This window comes from Thunnus albacares, chromosome 16, assembly GCF_914725855.1.
Source record: "Thunnus albacares chromosome 16, fThuAlb1.1, whole genome shotgun sequence".
In the NCBI taxonomy this organism is placed as follows: domain Eukaryota; kingdom Metazoa; phylum Chordata; class Actinopteri; order Scombriformes; family Scombridae; genus Thunnus; species Thunnus albacares.
The window spans coordinates 6,427,501-6,447,643 of record NC_058121.1 but is presented as its reverse complement, the minus strand read 5'-3'; the positions used below and the strand labels follow the sequence as shown (position 1 = coordinate 6,447,643).

Here is a 20,143-nt window from a genome sequence, read left to right as displayed (position 1 = left end):
GGACAAGCACAGGCGGCATGAATGACACTAATATTCCCTTAATGTCCAGTAACCCGATGGCTGGGACGGATCAGAGCTATTGTTAATGTTCATTAGTTTCACCTGTGATTTTCCTGCTTAGACAAGTAGAGGACTGTATCCAAATAGTTCTCTACTCCACTATAGTGAAGCTCAATGTAGAGGACTCAGCAACACATGATGGCAGTTTCCATGACCATCAATTGTACTTCCTTCATGGGTAAACTCATTCTTAATGGACATTTAGATGACATTAAAAAATAGCAAACAAGCTAAATAGTGCAAAGTGAGCAATTTCAGTATCTGCTGTGACAATGGTCTATAGCTTTATTTATTTATTTAAAAGGTGAATTCCAACACTTTTGTGAAGACAGTTTCACTTTAGGCCAGCTTTTTATGCTTGTACGGCTTCATTACCTGTGTATCTTTTTAGATTGTTGGTTAGATATTTATGGTTTTTAAGTTCCACATATTTTAAAAAAACAAGAACAACCTTGAATTGTTTTCAGCTTTGTGATTGACATTATGTTGCTTTCTTTTGTATCTACTGTGAGTGAATCTGTTGATGCGGATGGTGAGCTGCTGCATTATTGCCCTTACAGGGATAAATTAAAAAAAGAGGAACTGAGTTAAAGGAAAATTCTGATTAATTTCAACCTTCCCATAAATGTGACCAGTGTGCTCTATGTGTAATGCTAACTTTTCAGCTCCGTCAGCCTCCAACTTAAGACAGTTAAACCAATCAGTTGAGACATGTTTTATGTTCATGTTAACTGGGAAGTTTTTTAAAAATAATCCACACAGGGTCACTATCATGTCTCAGCTTCTCTTGCAGTGTTTCCTCCTCCTCTTCGTCCTTCTCCTCCTCCTCCTCCTCCTCCTCCTCCTCCTCCTCAGGTCACAAACTTCCAAAATCTCACTTATAAGAAATCCTCTCGGTGTCGAACTGATGTCTTTTTTTCCACAATCTGACACGAGTTGAGACATGAAACTACACACTGCACAGCATTGAGGACAAACAAGTTAACTTAAACAAGCTTATTTTTAATGGATCTGCAAAATTGTTTGAATTTCCAAAGAGAACTTCTGTACCTCCCGCCCACAGTTACCCAGTGGCAAACGTTACACAACGTTACAGAAACGCTTCCAACCCAAAGAAATCTGCATGCAAGGAGAAAAAAAAAAAAAAAAAAAAAAAAAAAAAAAAAAAATTCAACCCAAAATAGGGGAAAAGAAAAAATAAATCATACAGATAAAAATAAAACATCAATAAACAGGACATAATGCCGTTCTCTTGGCTGGAGGAGAAATTCAAACGCTTCTGCTTCAGCTCGGCTCCGGGAGCCTGAACCGACAGAATATTAAACTGTAATTTCATTGGGTGGATGTGGCTCCGCCCGTCACACAGCCCCGCCCCTGTCTTCCATATAAGGCACAGGACAAAATAAACCCCCACATACAAAAGGAGCTAGCCACGCCTCTGTCACTTGATAACAAATTGTAAATGACCAAATACGGTTAGACAACAGAAAACCCCACTAAGTGTACAAAATGTTAATCCTACATTTGTCTTTTTTGTCTGATTTTCTTTTATTTTGACTTCCTCTGACTGAAGGTGAGTGCTGTGGGTGGGGGGTCGGGGTTGAGGGGGGGTGAGGGTGTCCAACCAGGTGAGCTCAGGCAAAGGAAATATTAAAAATATGAGCTTGTCTTTTCACACTTTTTTTTTTTCTTTTTTTACAACCTTTTAAAACAAATGACAAGAAACGTGACTGGATTTCTGTTTTTATCAGAAATAAAAATGATCAGATGGAGAGTGGAAGAATATGGAGGGGGTGGGTGGGTGGGTGGGTGGGGGATGGGGGGATTAGACGTGAAGTGTGAAGTGGTTTATTGTTTTATTCCGATAAAGAGACAGAGTGTCAGTGTGCAAGAAAACTCATGAAACAGGTTAGAGGGCGAGAGAGTTAGAGTTAGCAGTTAGAGAGAGAATATGTGTGTGTGTATGTGTGTGTGTGTGTGTGTGTGTGTGTATGTGTGTTTGTGTGCGTTAGTGTGAGTGAAACAGAGGAGTTGTTCAACTGCAGCACTTGCTCTTCCAGCCTGTGACTCCTCCTCCGCTGCTGATGTCGACATTTTCACTGTTGGGCTCTTTTACAGGCGTCTGTTGGTGCACATAACACACACACACACATTTAGATTAGAGGAACATCATGATACACTGACTCTTCTGTCACCTGAGGTGTGTTTATTGTTAATAAACAAGCCCTCCTCCCTCTGTAGACAAGTTTCCATCCAAGTGTGGAGAGAGAAATGTCAATTTGAACAGGATTCAGGAGCCATTCTTGAATTATTGCAATAAAGGTGCACAGACTTTACAGAGAAGCCTCTAATGGATATTTTTAAATATAAATAAATACAAACAACAAAATAAGAAAAAGGGTAATGACAACACAAAAAAACATCATCTCAATAAAATCATATTTCTGTTATGAATTATTTGCTATAATAATGAACTTTTATGTGAAGTGTTTGTCCATCCACAATTTAAAACCAATAAAGATAAAGTGCAAATTTCAACCAAATTTCCAGATAATCACAAAGAAAATGCAAATGCATGCGTTTCCGTCCACTACTGTTATGTGAATATTGGCAGTTGAGCTCATCATAATATAATTTTCCTGTCTGGTGTCATTCAACTTTAGCAGAAGAAGAAGAAGGTGCAATGAGCTGACGGAATTAAAAGAGCACCAGTCAAATCCTCAAATGATGGAAAAACATGGAAAATGTGAAGGAATTATAGCATTTATGTTTGTTTTTTATGTATAGGGCTGCAACTAAATTATTTATTTTCCCAATATGCGACCTTGAATGTCTTTGTTTTGTTCGATCCACCACCCAAAGATATTCACTTTACTGTCACAGAAGAAGAAATATTCACATTGAAGAAGCTGTAACCAGAAAATTTTAGGATTTTCTTCTTTTAAAAAAAATGAATAATGAATTATGTAATATTCTGTTGACTGACTAATTGCTGCAGCTCTAGTTTTATGTATTAACAGTCTCATTGCTCCACACAGATTTGATCTTTTCATGTCATCATTTTTGTGCAGAATGTGCAGAGTGCGGTTATTACAGTCAGATTAGATGTACTCCCACTAATGATTTGCATCTGACTACAAGCTCAGTTTACTGTCACACAAGACTAAAGAAACCAGAGAATATTCACACTGAAGAAGCTGGAACCAGAACATTTTAGGATTTTTTTTTCCTTCAGTAGAAAACACACTCACCTTTCTGAGGATGTCTTCTGCTAACGTGAGGAAAGCCTTCTCGATGTTGATGTTAGCCTTAGCACTCGTCTCAAAAAACCTAATGCCATGCTCCCTCGCAATCTGTGGGAGAAAAAAAAAGGAGGCAGGAGTGTTAGAACCACCAGTGAGGATACGGTTTACAAGGGGTCATCCAAAAATAAAGTGGCTGTGCAGAACAGAGATCAGGTATCACTGGCGTCTACAAGTGTGCACACACACCGTTCTGGTCAGGTAAGTGTGTGTGTATGAGTAAGCAGATCTGTATCTGATGTTGCTAAATCTGCAGACTGACTAGTCACTGCTAGTTTGCTTCTTATGAGCCAGAGATCTCAGAGGTCCTGCACACACACACAGATGTTTTCAATTGTTCTGGCTGATTAGATCTCTGCTCGGACTGAAATTGCACAGCGTTACGCTTGAGATTACATAAAGTGACCAAAGTCTATACACTAATAGACAGCATGCACAGTAAGTGATGTCACACAACGCAGAGGTCACCACGGACAACAGGCACACATTCCCCATCTGCTATTGGTGCATTCGTACTGGCTGATAATGGAAAATCCTGCTAAACTACAAAAGAAATGTTGTACATTTGACTTCACAAATACATGAAACACAAGAATTCAGGCACATTTGTAACAAACTGCCAAAGACGTAAAGAGAAGAGAAGCAAATGATTACTGCTGCAAAAACGTCTCCAGGTTTTTGCAGCAGGATTCATCGATTCAACTGTTTTTTTATGATTCACATCTTTGCAATTTTCATTTGCTGCCTAACCCGAAAAATGAGACCTGATAAACTTAATTAGGTCAATGTATTTATCACCAGGGAGGAAACTAGTTTGGTCGCCACAGTGACAAAAAAAATAAATAAAAAATACACAAGTCAGAAAACATATGAAAGACATGCTGACACAAAAGGACATAAGTGTAGTTCAGGAGCCTGCCTAACCACTACATTTAAAAACAATATATTGATATAATCAATTCATTGATTGTAAGGCAGAGAATATAAAGTTGTCATTGTCAGACTTAACTGGCTCAATTTTTATCACTGTGTGGTCGGTCTTGTGACGTCACAAGTGTGGAGGTGCTGACAGCTGTAAAACGTGGAGAGTGAGGACGTTTGCCTTTCCTTTAAATCCAAACTTTCAATTCATTTCTTTGCTTAAACTTATAATTAGTGTTTATTCTTTGATTAGTTCAGGCCTCACACCTGTTACCATGATCTTTTCGGTATGTCGGTCTCAGACTCGATGAATCTCTTAACTCTGGTATTTAGAGTCCATGTTTGTCATGCCGATGAGAATAAAACTGTAAACTTTCCAATAACTGCTGCATTTCTCTAACTCTGTTTCTGTTCCCACAGGCCTCTAAGCTGAGTGAGTTTCTCTTCTTCTTTCTCTTTCTGTGGCCGGTCCTCTTCCAGGTCTCCATGGTGGAGAGGAAGTCATATGGCTCAGGTCCACTTGGCGACAGCTGAACTTGTTCAATGTCCTCCTGGATCCACATTCTTCACATATATTTTATAATCTACATGTATCAGAAACTTTGTCATCGTATTTTGTATATACTGTGCGACATCTACTGCATGTCTGTCCGTCTGTCCACCATTGGTGGTGTAACTTCATCACTCAGTCAGTCAATCACTGACAGACTTTTGCATTTATAGAGCTGACCTGCTCTGCGGTCCAGCCAAAAATATAGCATAGCTTCCCATATGAAAGTCCTCTCTCTGCGTGCTTGTGTTTTTCTCCTTTCACATGGCTTTTGAGAGAGGATTCGCCTACAGTCTCCAGTTTGATATATTTTTTGCTGACACTGCATTTTGCCAAGTATATATCATTTGGGACTTCTAGCAGCCATTTGTAGTTTGGGTTGAGCAACCACAGGTCACTGAACTGCCATTTGCCAGGCATGCTGAACAATGCTGGAAGTATGGGAAAAAAGCGCTCCCATTACATTTAATGGGGGGAGGGAGGGAGGAGGGCACGCACTTTGGGCCTAGCCTCGATGCAGAGACACGAATACACTACATACAATGCACAATGTTGAATTTTTTGGGAGTCAAATGACCAACAACACCAAGCACAATTTGCTGTAAACCAGCATACCTTTGTCTAGCTATCCTGTCCCTGAATACTCCTTCATATTTTCACATTTCTGACATGTTGCTTCACACAATTGCGTGTTCATCAGGCACGTGTAAACTACACAAAAGTCATTTTAATCTAATTGAGTAGTCTACCACTGGCAGTTCAGCCATGACCACTTCCTTTTTCATCTGTTTTCACTCCTTCTTACTAGTCGGGTCAACATTAGTGACAGTTATTTCTATGTTCAAATCTTAGCAAGCTAGCTAATATCAAAAGACAGAGCATGAGCTTTAGACTATACAACGTTATCTGACGTGACACAAAACAAAAGCTATAATTTTGTGGTGTGAACATCAAGGTGTCAAGGTAACTTATTTGTCATTTTACAACACAGGGTTGCACAACGAAATGTAAGTTGTAGTCCCTTCATGTTACACACACATAGAACACATATAGAAATAATTAAATAAATAAAATAAATAAACAAAATGAAACAATATACACCCAGGAAACAATACTGTAGTGCATCTTTTGAATTTGCGTCTGGAGTAAAGTAAACAGCAGCAACAAGATAGTGTTGATAATATGGTCTTAATCTTCACATTAAAAGTTCAACATCTGGGAAATATTGTCCATCAACTTTGACTGCGTTTGAGCATTGATGTAAACACAGAGTCCGCCTCCCCTCATCTTGTGTTCTGTCAGCTCGGAGTACGGTCCGCCAGTCAAGTGCAATAGCTTGATCCAGGGTGTTGTGATGGAGGCAGGTCTCTGTTAAGATGTGGGCACAACAGTCTCTGATTTCCCGTTGCTTGGTTTCCCGTTGAGTCACATTTCGTCCATTCCATTTTCCTGCAACCGGACATTAGCCAGGAGCAGTCTTAGGTCCAAGCTGGGTTAGCTTGGCTAGCTTAGCTCTAATCCCGGCTCTTTTCCCTCTTCTCCTGCAGCGTTTGCACCACTCGCAACAGGGTTTGGAAGGTCAAAAGATGTTGTGGGCAGTGATCATGTCAAGGACTCTTAATCCAAACCCTGAGCTTCCTTTTACCAGTGCCGACAAGTAGTAATACGTGTTTCAGCAATAAAGCCGAAAAAAAATAACAAATTAAAACAAAATGTATCGACCGCAGCATCTGAACACACTGCATAATTAATTATTTTAACAATGAACACACACATTCATTCATCATTTTCTCCCGATAGCTAGTTGTGGTTGGCATAGTTGATGGTAGCTTGCGCCAAATCACTGTATGCTTGTAGCCTACGCGGAGAAAATGTATCAACCAGCAGTCCAGATGTATAAAAATGGTATCACGGACGAATTCTTAGATGTCGGAGCGCACAAGGCTCAAACTCAGAGATTCCAGTAGGATAAATCCAAGCACTTTTAAATACCTCTTTATTGCTCGGTAAATCCAAGCACTTTCAAGGTCTTGACTTTTTTAAATTTTTTTGTTTAAATCCAAGCACTTTCAAGTACTTTCCAGACCCTTGGAAACCTTGCAACACTAGTTATTTTCAAAGATTAATCAGTTACAAAGTAAATTCTTCAATGTCCCACCACTACAAGAAGCCTGGTGTTGACAGACTTGCTCAAGGCACATCTACTGTCCAGCCTTTTTGAAACCTTTACACTTTCTAGTTAGAAATCTTACTAATTCAAAGTACAAACCATTCCCATGTACCTGCTACATTCAGTGGTTTAGAAATTAATTGTACATAGCAGATTTAATTTTGACATCAAAACACAAAATTAAATGATATATTCTTCATTGTTTATCCAGAGGGTGTTCTATTCAGACGGCATATGTCCCAACAAACTATGTTGTTTGAGTAGTAGTTGTCAGCTAGCTGAGTTGCTGCAGTAAGCCTTTATGGCACGTTAAGACAAATAGCAGCTTATAAGCGCCACTATACAGTAAATCTTCCACACTATTTTCACAATGCCTCATTTATCCTTCGTGCATTATACAGTGTATTTATACATTACAACATTCTTTAATGCTCTGTCCTGCTACTTCATATTGTGTTTTCTAACTTTCAATGTTAAAATAGCTGCAGAGGACTGCACCATCTCACCTGCTCCCCCTTAGCTTTTGGTACGACCCTCTTGTCCTCCATGTCACACTTGTTGCCTAGCAGCATCCTCTCAACATCCTCATTTGCGTGCTGAAATACATAAAGAAGAAACAGTAGAATTAGATTACATTTTCATATCTGCAACAACCAATCGATCAATGAAACACATACACAGGTTATTAACAGGTTATCTATAAACATTTCAAAGCACCTAATGTCCATCAGGGGGCAGACGGGCTGAGTGAGAGAGTATGTGAGTCAGTTACTTTCCAGATTTTCCAGTTGATGATACTTTCCATCTAGAAATTATTGCATTTGTCTATCTGAGAAATGCCAGAACTGGTTGGTAACAACAATTCCACTTCGCACTCAGTGATCTAGACCAATGGTTCCCGACCAGAAAGGGCCGCAAGATAAATCTGAGGGGTCATGAGAAGATTAACAGGATACACAGACATCAAAGTATTTCTGCAAAAGAAATAGATTTTTAGACTTTACTCTTATCGTAACTTTATTACTTAAATGTTTCTGGATTATTTTACCCCTTCAATTCTCTAAAAAATATATTGAAATAACACAATCTAATCAGTTTTTTGTTGAACTGGCTACAACTTGTTTGCGTAAACAACCTGTGCTAAAGGGTTCCAAGTAAACAGCTTTGTTTTAAGGGCCCTGGGGTCAAAAAGGTTGGAAACCACTGATCTAGATTTGATCAGTTTGATTTTCCGATTTAAACCGATCTTCGTTTGAATGATCCAATATAGATTCATAAAATCCTGAAATCAATCTTTTAATGTATGCCTCTTTGTGCAACGAGTTGAACATGGCAGGAGCTGCTCCACTGACAGTACCGCCAAGCCTACAGGCAGATGTCTGGATTCATTTCGGATTTAGAAACTATGAAAACAGAGAAGAGCCGGACAAAAGCAAAGCCATATGCAAATATGCAAAATGGAGGAAAAGCTTTGTCAGACAAAGTATGTTTTCCTGAGTTATTAGTGATGTTTACATCAGGTATGTTTGTATTTATTTACACTGGTTGCCTGGAGATTCGATTTCAAATCTTAAGTTCATACACTACACTAAAGTCATTCAATAATCACTGACTGTAGAGTCTGTTGCGTTGTACTATATTGTGTTGAGTGCTGTAATATGTTGGTCATGTTAAATAAAAGCATATGAATGTAACTGCTTTAGGGTCAATTCTTGACGTAAACATTAATATTTTTAATAATACACCAGGTTAGAGGGTTCCTTGTACATTTTACAGCAGTAGTTCTCTGAGAATCTCTTTCATATCCAAGCAGAATTGGTCTTGTGACTGAAATATCCCTAACCCAATCAATATTGAATCGAATCGAAAACCAAATCAGGACCTTGTGAATCGGAATCAAATTGATGTGGGAAATCAGTGGCGATTCCCAGCTCTAGTTTTCATACAACTCTCCAAGGAACAGAAATCCCTGCATCCTATTTGGCTTCTGTAGACTCTACAACAAAGTCTCACACACAGAGGTACGACATTAGGAAGGTCTTAGTTTGCAGGAAATGTTTGTGTTTCCTTTCCAGAAGCTCTTTAACAGCAATGGCGAGAGAAAAATTACAAGGTGGAATACCAGACCAAAGCAGTGCCGGGCGGTTTGAACAAATCTGCTTCACTTGACACCCCACACCTTCATATTGAGCATGTGTAGTAACACAGTATTACAGTTAATAGATAATGAGCTATCAATTAGTAAGATTAAGACAGTAGAAAGCACTAAGATAAAGAGTAAGTTAGTGGTATAAAACACCTACATTAGAAATAAAAGCAACAGCGAGATGGAAGCTGTAAAAGAGGCACAGTTACTTCCTACAGAGGTGGGTTCAGCAGCAGGACAAAGTGACCATATGTTACAGACAGCTTGTCTCTACAGTTAATCACCAAATCGTTTTGGAATATCGGGCCTGAGTCTGACGTCACTAAATGCTGCGTACATGAGGCTACGCTTCCTCGCCGGCTTGGTGCTTCAGTGTGTTCGGTCAAAACTGAGCTTTTGTAAAACGATGACGTAAGCTGCTCAGTGAGGGTCCGCGTGGCAGTTAAGAGGACAACCTTAAGTCGCCCCATGCTTCCTCTGTGATCATTTTAAATGTCAATATATCTTAATATTCGGCGCAGCCGTCGTCAGAATGATGGTGATTGTATCAGACAACGTCGAGATTATAAAATGATTTTATCGTCGCAGTGCAGCAGCTTCAGGGTGAATTTATTCACCTTTTATTATATTGTTTATGACCCACAATTAAATCACTATGTCATATACTCGCTTTGTTGTCTGACAACAAAAACAGAAAAGTAGGTTAATGAGACCATCTATGTTGTGAATTTGGCTGCATTAAACACAACATAAGTGATAACAGAGAGCAGGCAGGGACTGAGCTGAGATTGAACGGGCTCGGCAGATTATCTAGCTGCAGCTGCCCAGCATAGGCGGCAACTTTCTGTCTTCTCTAACTTTCTCTGTGATCGCTCATTTTAAATGTTCATTCAGCCGATGACACAGCACAGCCGCTGTCACAACCTGTATTGATGTTGATTTTGTTGGATGACGTTGAGAGCATAAAATAGTGATTTGGGCAGCCAGGCTGTCTGTCCTACTCCTTCTCAGCTGTTGGCTGTTTTGTTGTTGGTTGTCAACTGAAAAGAGGGCAAAGATGAATCTGTTTTATGTAGTTCAGGTGTTTCACTGTGAGTAGAGGTTACTACTAAAACTGGAACGCTAGTGTGGATGCAAATCGTTTCCACACAAAGTCAGTGTTTTAAAAGTCAGGCAGCGTAGTGCAGACGTACTGCAGACAGGTCAGTCAGATTGTTAGCCATACTGGCTACATTCCCTTTAAGTATTTGTCACTTTTTCCACTACGGCTAAGAGGAAAAACAAGAAATGCAAAAGCACAAAGTTCCCAAAAAAACTGCAAAAATCCTGTCAGGATCTCTTACTGACAAGATTTTAGTCTCACCTCATCAATGTTGCGCAGCCATTTGCTGATGTTTTCAAAGCTCTTGGCGTTGGTGATGTCGTAGACCAGCATGATGCCCATGGCTCCTCTGTAGTAGGAGGTGGTGATGGTGTGGAACCGTTCCTGGCCCGCTGTGTCCCTACACACACACACACACAAACACACACACACACACACACAAAGACACAGATATTGGATTTCTTTGTTTTCTTGTATTTATTCCACCCCTGAACCCAAACAATAAATGGTTCAGCAACAGTAACGATTTTCAATGCATCACAGCTGAAATTGGCCACAAAATACCTGCAGGGTATTGTTGAGGGAGGGGGTTGTTGATCAATACCAATGACTCAACAATTACTTCATAAGATGCTGAGATTTCTCGTTTCCATTCATGCAAATCACAACACGTTTCAGCTACAATAGTTATGTTCAAGCCCAAAAAGCAAACAAGAGTACTACTATTCTATTATTTAGCACTGCGATACATTAGCTCTGTATTTCTGGTAGAGCTCTACTAGGAAAGTGTAACTACGTTATTTATGCCGCTTAAGGTGTGCTAAAGAGGTGTCGTGTTGTTATAATGTAATCATTTTGGTAACCATAGAGGTAGAAAAAGTCTAATCATTTAAAAGGACCAGTGTGTAGGATTTAGTGGCATCTAGCAGCATCTACCCTCCCCCTCCCCTTTCAAGCGTGTAGGAGAACCTACAGTGGCCACAAAACTCAAAAAAAATGCTAAAGGCCCTCTCTAGAGTCAGTGTTTGGTTGGTCCGTTCTGTAAAAATATGGCGGTGCAACATGGTGGGCTCTGTGGAAGAGGACCTGCTCCCTATGTAGATATAAAGGACTCAATCTTTGGCAATGAAAACACAATTGTTAGTTTCAGGTGATTATACACTAATGAATACATACTTATGAATATTTCATTTCTGCAAATAGATCCCCCTAAATCTAACACACTGGTCCTTTAATGCCCCACTAGCACAACTCTGATTCTGATCAGAAAATCTGTCTTGAGGCCCAGAGGAAAAGGTTTAAATAAAACCTATACTTCACTTGAGAAGCCTGCCAAACCTTACAAGTCACATTGAACCTGGTCCATATATCAAAATCCCCTGCAGGCTAACCATGTCCCTCACACATTTACACTAGCATGCACCTCAACTATGACATTTTCCTATCTGGGGAAACCCTGCCAACATCCATCTATCACTGCTGATACAGAAAAAGAGAAGAAGGCCTGAATCACCAGGTGCACATAAGCAACTCAAACAACTTTTGTTTCAATATCATCTTTAAAATAATCCATTGTTATTAACCGGCTTTGTTCAAGTGGCGAGCATGACCACGCCTCTGGCTACATAGTGAAGATAAAATCCAGATATAATGCGCTTGGACAGGAAGAGAAGAAGAAGTAATGTGAGACTGAAATACATTCAGTGACCGCAGAAGAGGCCTACTGGACAGTATCAGAGATATAAATATATATATATATATATATATATATATATATATATATATATATATATATATATATATATATACATATATATATATATATATATATAGTTACTCACTTTTTAACTGACATTGTTTGGAAAGGTTAATAGATAATGTTAGTTGCAGGCCAATATACAATCTGATCAAATCCCACCTATGAATTAGAGTTCAGTGTTTAGGTGATTAAGTATTGGTGTTTAATAGAGCTGCAACGATAAGTCAATTAGTCGATCATCAGAAAATTAATTGGCAATTATTTTGATTAATTGCTTCCATCATTTTTCAAGCAAAAATGCCAAATATTTAATGGTTCCAGCTTCTCAAATGTGAAGATTTGCTGTTTTTCCTTTTCATTCATGACAGTTAATGTAATATCTCAACATTTTAGACCGTTACTGAGCAAAAACAAACAATTTGAAGACATCAACATGGCCTGTGAGAAACTGTGAATGCCATTTCTTCACATTTCATTGTCTAAAAGGATTAATCGACTAATTGAGAAAATCGACAGATTAATCTCATGTAAATAACTGGTAGTTGCAGCCCTACTGTTTAACATTTTGTAAAGGAAGCTGTTCAAATCTGTCAGTTGGGGGGAAAAGCAGCAGTTGTGGACTACAATGATAACCCTGCAGCAGACCTCCTGATGGACTGATGACCATTTCCTGTTCTAGCATATTTCTGGGCTTGTGGGAGGTATGTCAAACAGATGTTTCACTATGATGTAACAAGGCACAAACAGGCTAAACTGAAAGATGACTCTTATATTGTCAGTGTATTTTTCAGCCCTGCACACTTCTGCTTGGACACAAGTACAAACCGAGCCTTGACACGGGTTTACAAACAAAAAAGACATGGATCCTAACAGATAATTGACTCACCAGATCTGTAGTTTGATCTTCTTTCCTTGTAATTCAACAGTTTTGATCTTGAAGTCTATTCCTGTAAAACAAAAAGACATAGTAAGCATAAGCATAAGCGTACACAACATCTATCAAAAATATATGTACTGCTAGCATTGACAATAGGAAAGAGATTAATGGAGAAGTGAAGGTCTAAGAACAGAGACCCTGGCACAGATGCAGACACAGAAACCCGGCAAGAAACACCAACAATACAGAATCAGAACCAGCCACAGAAAGACGTTTTGTAGAAGGAAATGGAAAGTAAGTGACAAGTGTTTCCATCAGAGAGACAATAACATTATGTCTTCCTGATTCTGCAGTGTCATGCCAGGAGCTTAAGCCTATCAGCAGACAGCTGTGGGATCAGCAGCTGGTTCACAATGGACACACAAACAAACAAACCAGGTTATTGAGAGAAAACCAGGTTAAGGCAGGAAAACTGAGAGCATGTTTACATGCACTGTAATAACCTCATTACTGTAAAACCTAAGACAGTTTGGAACAATGGCTAAGCTGGCATATTTTAAGTGTGTTAGTGATGTATGACGTTGCAGCCCTTAGTTTCTTTTTTTTCTTCCCCCTTTTAGGTTGGAGCTGACTGACAGTGCAGTGAGAGGACAGACTCAGTTTTTCCTGTGTGTGTGTGTTTCTGAATTTTACAAATAAGAGCCTATTCAGCAGTGGAAACAAGACTTACTTAAACTTATTTCAGTTTCCGTATTGGTTGGACTTGATTATACTGGATACAAGGATGCACCGCTGACTGTACTGAAGTTTTCTTGATTGGCTTCAAGTTTTTCTTGGCCTGCTGTCTTAAATATTTTACTTTACTTGTCATCTCCTTTAAAATCTTTATTTTTTTTTTAAACTGCTATTTCCCGAAACAGGCGAGCAAATCATGTTACTGCAACCCTGTTAATGAACTTCAGGATTTCTGGCACCACAAAACCATTATTTGCTTTTATTAACATTCTTCAGATTTAGACCATCTGACTTCTACCAGCTGTGAGTGAAATTTAAACAAATAGTCCTAATTAGAGCTGCAAATTAAGGGTTAGGCTTGTCTACTGAATCTGTTTATCTTAATCTTCTAGGATCTTGATAAGGTAATTAATCATTTTGTCCATAAAAATGCCAGAAAATAGCAAAAAGATGTCCTGAAAAGTTTTTCCAGAGTCAATGGTGACGTTTTCCAATTGCTTGTTTTGGCCAACCAACAATCCAAAACTGAATTTACCATAATTAAAGACTAAAAAAACTGCAACTATTCACCTTTGAGAAGCTGGAACCAATGAACTTTTTGCTTCTTTGCACAGTGCCAATTAATTTTCTGTCAAAAACGAAATCGACTCATCAACTAATAGATTCAGCTCTACTGTAAAGCCTTTTGTAAAATACCCAGGATTGTCATTCTAGTCATGATCATAAAGCCATATATGGGGACATTTAAAAAGCTGATTCATCAGTGTTTTTACTTTTGGCCATGAAGTTGTGTTTTCCTGTTAAATACTGAGCCATCAGTTCAGCTCTGGTCAGGAGTTGTGGTTGGTTAAAAAGTCCCAGAAACAGCTGTGCTCTAGGTGGGGCAGGGCCATAGAATAATGAAGCAACTGGCTGCCAAAGTGTGACTCACTAAATATTATGCACACCCAAGAGAGATGGAGGGAGGGAAATAAATATATAGTCGGGTAGCAACAAAAAGAGACAAAGACGCAGGAGAAGTTTTGCAAACGGGACATAAGCTATTCCTACATTGATATTTTACGTCCAAAACATTAAAACACGAGCAAGGATTCTGCAATGCTGGCATTAAATATTTGGGATAGTAAAGTAAAAGCGGATATAATTTCTCGACAACCAAAAGTTGAATTCCCAAAAATCAGGCTCATCGGGAATGACGTAATATTTGTGTGTTCCTAGTGAGGCGTAAAAACACTGAGTCAATCTGTTTTTTCCTGGTGGGGTGCGCTGGCAAGTTGTCAAGAAAGTATGTGTATTGTGCAATCACACATTTACCGAATGTTTCACTGTTTGACTGGAAAAAAATGGGCACAGTTCTTCTGAAGAAAATGACGCTTTGCATGAAAGCCCAGTGTAGAACTGGACATCTTAAACAGAAAGTACAAGCTTTATGGCCGGCTTTCTTTTTAATCCCAGAGGAACCATTCCTTCCACAAGTATGAATTCCAATGCAGCCATCTCGCCAGTTTCCATTTAAAATTCATGATGTGTTGTGGAAAGAGATTTCAGATCGCAACATTATGCATATTCAGCCCTCTTAATATGCATAACCTCCAATACATGGGGAAGGGAGGGAGTGAGACAGAGACACACTGGAAATGAGGATGAGTGAGTGATGAGAGAGGGGGGTTTTCCGGTGGGGGTATTTTGAGAAGCAGCTGTGCATCTCTGTCTCCAAAGGTATGAGTACTGTGTCAGAGGAAGAACACACTCCTGTTTCACATGTCCTGGTTCTGCTGTTTCACCCTTAAGTTCTTGTTCCCTTCAGACTTTCAAGTTTAGACTTGAGTAACAAGGGCTGTACCTGATTTATGCGTCATGGCCTTTTCTAAAAGTAAAGCGTATTCATTTTTTTGTAAACTCTGACGTTGTTTGGTCAGATGGATTCTCGCAATGTTATGACTACACGTTTTGTATTCGCTGCTCTACAGTGCTATGACAACTTTACTTTAGTTATTTGTTGCATCCACAGTGTTGTGTGCCAAAACATTCAAAACCATTGTAGCCAACAAAATACCGAGCAAAGAGATGAAACCACTAATCATAGAGAAGCAAAAGTAGATCATACACTGAGAGACTTCTGTTGATATTCCTTAAGCTCATATTTAGTAAATTATAAGTGAAACTGCCCACTAACCATATATTTAGAGGTGAAACAAATCAATTAGTCAATCTACAGAAAACTGGTCAAAAACTACAAAAAAGTAGCTAGTTCCAGCTTCTCAGTTGTGAGTATTTGCTGCTTTTCTTTTCATCTTACTGTATGTGATAGTAAATTGAATATCTTTAATTTGAAGATGTCATTAGAAAGTGTGATGGACAGTTTTCACTGTTCTGACATTTTGTAAACTAAAACATTACTCAAGAAAATAATCAGAAGAATTATCAATGATGAAAATATTTTTTGTTGCATACCCACATGCAGGGCTGGGCGGTCTGCCTGATTTTAAAGCATACCGGTATTGATTCATGTGAAGGTATGCATTTTTGTAGCACTTTTGTCAAATGGTACTTGGTTATTACACAATTGTTTGCTAAACTTTTTTAAAAGCAACTGTACGACAGAATTAGCAATCTAAACTTAATATATTTAGAAAGAAAGTGGCACAATTTGATTGAGAAGTAAAAATAAACGTAATGTATCAAACCACGTTATTCACGTATGGTGGCTATGTCAGTTCATGTTGTCATGCTGTAAGGCCGTGATGCAGTCCGAGGCGAGTAACAGCGCTGAAACCCACGAGGATTTAATTCCCAAACAGGTGCCTGGTCAGATGGTTCGGCTTTAAAAGCGGACGCTGCATAGAAGAATATACTGTGCAAGATTTGCAAACGATGTGTAGCTGCACACTTGAAAACTAGCCATGTGAGTGAATGTGGCCAACGCATGAAAACGCAGGCTTCAACAACTCCGGCTCCAGGTTCATTACCAAAAGCTACATCCAGTGTGACACAACAACATACTCATATGTAGTTTCTGAGTGTAGCAGACAGAGAATTTATATCAGTATATGTTAGTGTTAATAGTGTTTGCAAAGTAAAGTGACTGTACTCACGTGACGGAACTCTGTAGCGCGGAATTAACGTTCAGGGGGACTATTATTGTCATCACACATCCCATGCAAAGCGGGTATGGATACTAGCGTGTAACACATTTCTCCAAGTTGTTTAAGTTAGTTATAAAGTCCTGCAAACAGTACGCATCTTTATCCTCCACAAGCTACAAGATAACATCCAGTTAGCTAAGTTAATCTGAGTTTCTAGCATCAAATTGATCTGCATTAACTAGTCAGCAGTGATGTTGTCAATGTGTTTGTATTATAAATGTCAGACATTAAAGTAACGCCTAATATACAATTACATGTACAGTAAGAATACCTATTTCCTTTCTTTTTATTTATGTTAAGTATGTTCATCAGGTGAATGCAACTACATTTACATGATTGTTGAATGTTAACTGTTTACTAAATGTCATTATATATTTAGACAAATAGTTTTGCCAAGAATCTATAAATGCTTGGACAAGAAACATGAGATGGTAGTGATGAACCCATCATATTGCAGATATTCCTAATAAACATTGTGAAATTCAATACAGCATTTTTAATTGAACCTTATTTTTCTTCTGTATATTTTAGTTGTATTTATTTAAGCAAGTACAAATAGTTAACAGTTTTAACAGAAAACCTGGCTTGATGTTTTATTTCTCATGGTATCTGTCTTGAGGAAAAAAAACAAAACAAATACCGTCCCAGCCCTACCTACATGAATTATCACCAAACAATAAATTGATCAAATATCCTTTTACTGCCAGGTAGTGCATACTTCTCAAAAGGCTCCGGCTATTTCAAGAAGTAAAACAAAAGGCTCTTTACTTCCCTGACAGTCAGTATGTCAACTTGGACAGTGCAATATCTAAAAATCAATAACAGAATAAGTTCACATATTCATGTTGTCAACGATCAGAGTTTGCTGACTATTCCAAGTTTGGATTATATGATGTGCTGAAAGATGATGTTTTACATATGTTTAAGTTATGAAGCAGTAGTGCTTATCATGCTGCACGCTGCTTTGTTTTGAATACAGAAGAAGCAGAACAAAGACGAGAAAGAAGCTTGTGCCTGAATGAGAACAGTGTTGTAGCTTTAAGGGACTCTTTAACCAACCTACCGACATGAGCACAATTATATCTGTTTGCAATTCTTGCTAGAAAACCGGTATCTCTTGACTTGTCACAGATTCACACAAGCTCAGGTGGAAACCCCACAAGTGAACACTTCCTAAATGATATCATAGCAACGACTGTCAAGTACAGCATCAGTTTAGACACTGTGATCATGCTTGTTTCTTGTCAGCTGGATACTTTAAATAACTTGCTGAATAACTTATAAATGTTTGTCCTACATTTATTTGAGTTTTTGCATGAATCGAAGAAAAAAAACCCCTGAGTTTACAGTAGTGATGACGTGACAATGTGAGCCTCGCTTAAATAAGGTCAATCACTCACAGACTGTAAACCACAACATGAACTGCTATGTGAAACAGGTGTTTTGAAGCTTCTTCTAAAATTTTGCTTTAGAGTAGATAAAAACTGTGTAGTTGAATTAAATTTTTCTTAAAGTGAGGATAGATAACACCCGCAGTTGCTGTAAATGCTTACAAGTACTAAAATACTTGACTTACTACTCAACTTGGCAGGGGAAAGCACCCCAGCAGGAGCAAAGGTTACTGCTGGTCTTTAATTGCTGGAGAAAATGTCAGTCTGCATCTGACCATCATCACAAATCTTTCCCATGAACTGACTAAAGTAGAAGATCTAATATGATGATCTGAACTCAAATATACCACATAATCACCATAATGTTCTCTCTGAAGTCCCTCTACAGACTCTGACTACATTTCTGAGAGACAAAACTGGGTCCCAGAAAGAAATGAACACCAACATACACACGTTAGATTGCAAGACAAAACATGTGCACCATAAACAAATATATACGTGTGACGGAGAGCTTCACAACAGAGGGCTGGTTCATTGCTGTACCTCAACAAATCTAATCTACCCTGGATGCCACTGGGAACACTGCTGCCCATTATGGTTGTGTGTTCTTAGGCATACAGTCAGGAGGAGTTGTCAACACTTGAGTTACTAGGAACTGGGCTTGAAATTAAAGCTCAATCAGGAGATCAAGGATATGAAGCGTTGCCAACAGTCAGGTTCATGCGGACCTGCAAAACACGTCTAACATTACATTATTACTCAGCACTGATCTTAAGCAACAGGAGTAAATGGAGCCTTCGTTCGAGCCGTGCAGGGATTTGACATAGTTTGACACTTGACTCATGTGAGCATGATGTCGGACGCATGCGTAGACAACAGAGGGGGGAAAAAAGCTGATGATGCCACCATGATGAATTGTTTATAGTTCTCGTCTGAGCACTGGTGGAAAGTAACAAAGCACATGTACTGCAGCGCTGTACTTAGGAATACTTTTGAGGTACTTGTAGTAGTTTTTTTTCCGTTTCATGCTACTTTATACTTCAACTGCACTACATTTCAGAGGGAAACAAGGTACATTTTACTCTACTAAACTTGTTTGACAGTTACAGTTACACTGCATATTCAGATTTTACTCACAAAGCACATGAACTTCTTAAAATATATGATCCTTTTCTCTAAATGAGACAAAGCAACAGTAGCTCCACCACCACCAGTATCAGTAATGACAGTTCAGACACAAGTCATTCTATACGATAAGTACTTTTACTTTTGATACTTCAAGTTAGGGCTGCAACTAACAATTATTTTCCTTAACAATTTATCTACCAAATGTTTTTTCACTAATCGATTAATTGTTAAGTCTATAAAATGTCAAAAAGTCATGAATAACTGTCTTTTAATTTCCCAGAACCAAAGATAACATCTTCACATATCTTTTTTGTCTGACTAATAGTCCAAAAACCCAAAGATAGTCAATTATAATGATATAAAATAGACATGTCATCTCAAAGGCTGGAACTAGAGGATCTGTGGTGTTTTTTGCTTGAAAAAAATCACTGACATGATTAATCGATTATTATTGCTGCTGATTATTTTTCTTTTGATCGACTTATCATTTCAGTTCTACTTCAGTACATTTTGTTGATAATACTTTTAAGTCACATTTTGAAGGCAGGACTTTAACTTGTAATTAAACATTTCTATTGTCTGGTATTGCAACTTTTATGAAAATAACATTTCTACATACTTCTTCCACCTCTTGCTTTCTGGGCTTCACTTGAGTGATGTCTATATCACCTTGAGAAAAACTTAACTAACATCCAGGGATTGTTTCCATAATTAATTGTTATTCAAAATTAAGTATGTTCTTAACAATTAATTGAGAAGTAAAAGCCTTCCAGTTCATGTAAGTTACATTTTCATGGCAGGACTTTTACTTGTAATTAAACATTTCTATACTCTGGTATTACAACTTTTTTGTAAA

General features: G+C 38.4%; 1 protein-coding gene across 1 annotated transcript in view; it reads right to left on the bottom strand.

Annotated features, from left to right (window-relative positions):
* Positions 1 to 1,041: 1,041 nt before the first annotated feature.
* Positions 1,042 to 20,143, bottom strand: part of rab10 (RAB10, member RAS oncogene family) — a 20,361-nt gene continuing 1,259 nt past the window's right edge. Inside the window, exons 2-6 of the mRNA XM_044376755.1 lie at positions 12,897 to 12,957; positions 10,513 to 10,651; positions 7,510 to 7,599; positions 3,312 to 3,413; positions 1,042 to 2,182 (exon numbers count right to left, since the gene is read on the bottom strand). Coding sequence (XP_044232690.1) covers positions 2,096 to 2,182; positions 3,312 to 3,413; positions 7,510 to 7,599; positions 10,513 to 10,651; positions 12,897 to 12,957 — 479 coding nt within the window. The 3' untranslated portion in view covers positions 1,042 to 2,095. The remainder of the gene's footprint in view (positions 2,183 to 3,311; positions 3,414 to 7,509; positions 7,600 to 10,512; positions 10,652 to 12,896; positions 12,958 to 20,143) is intronic.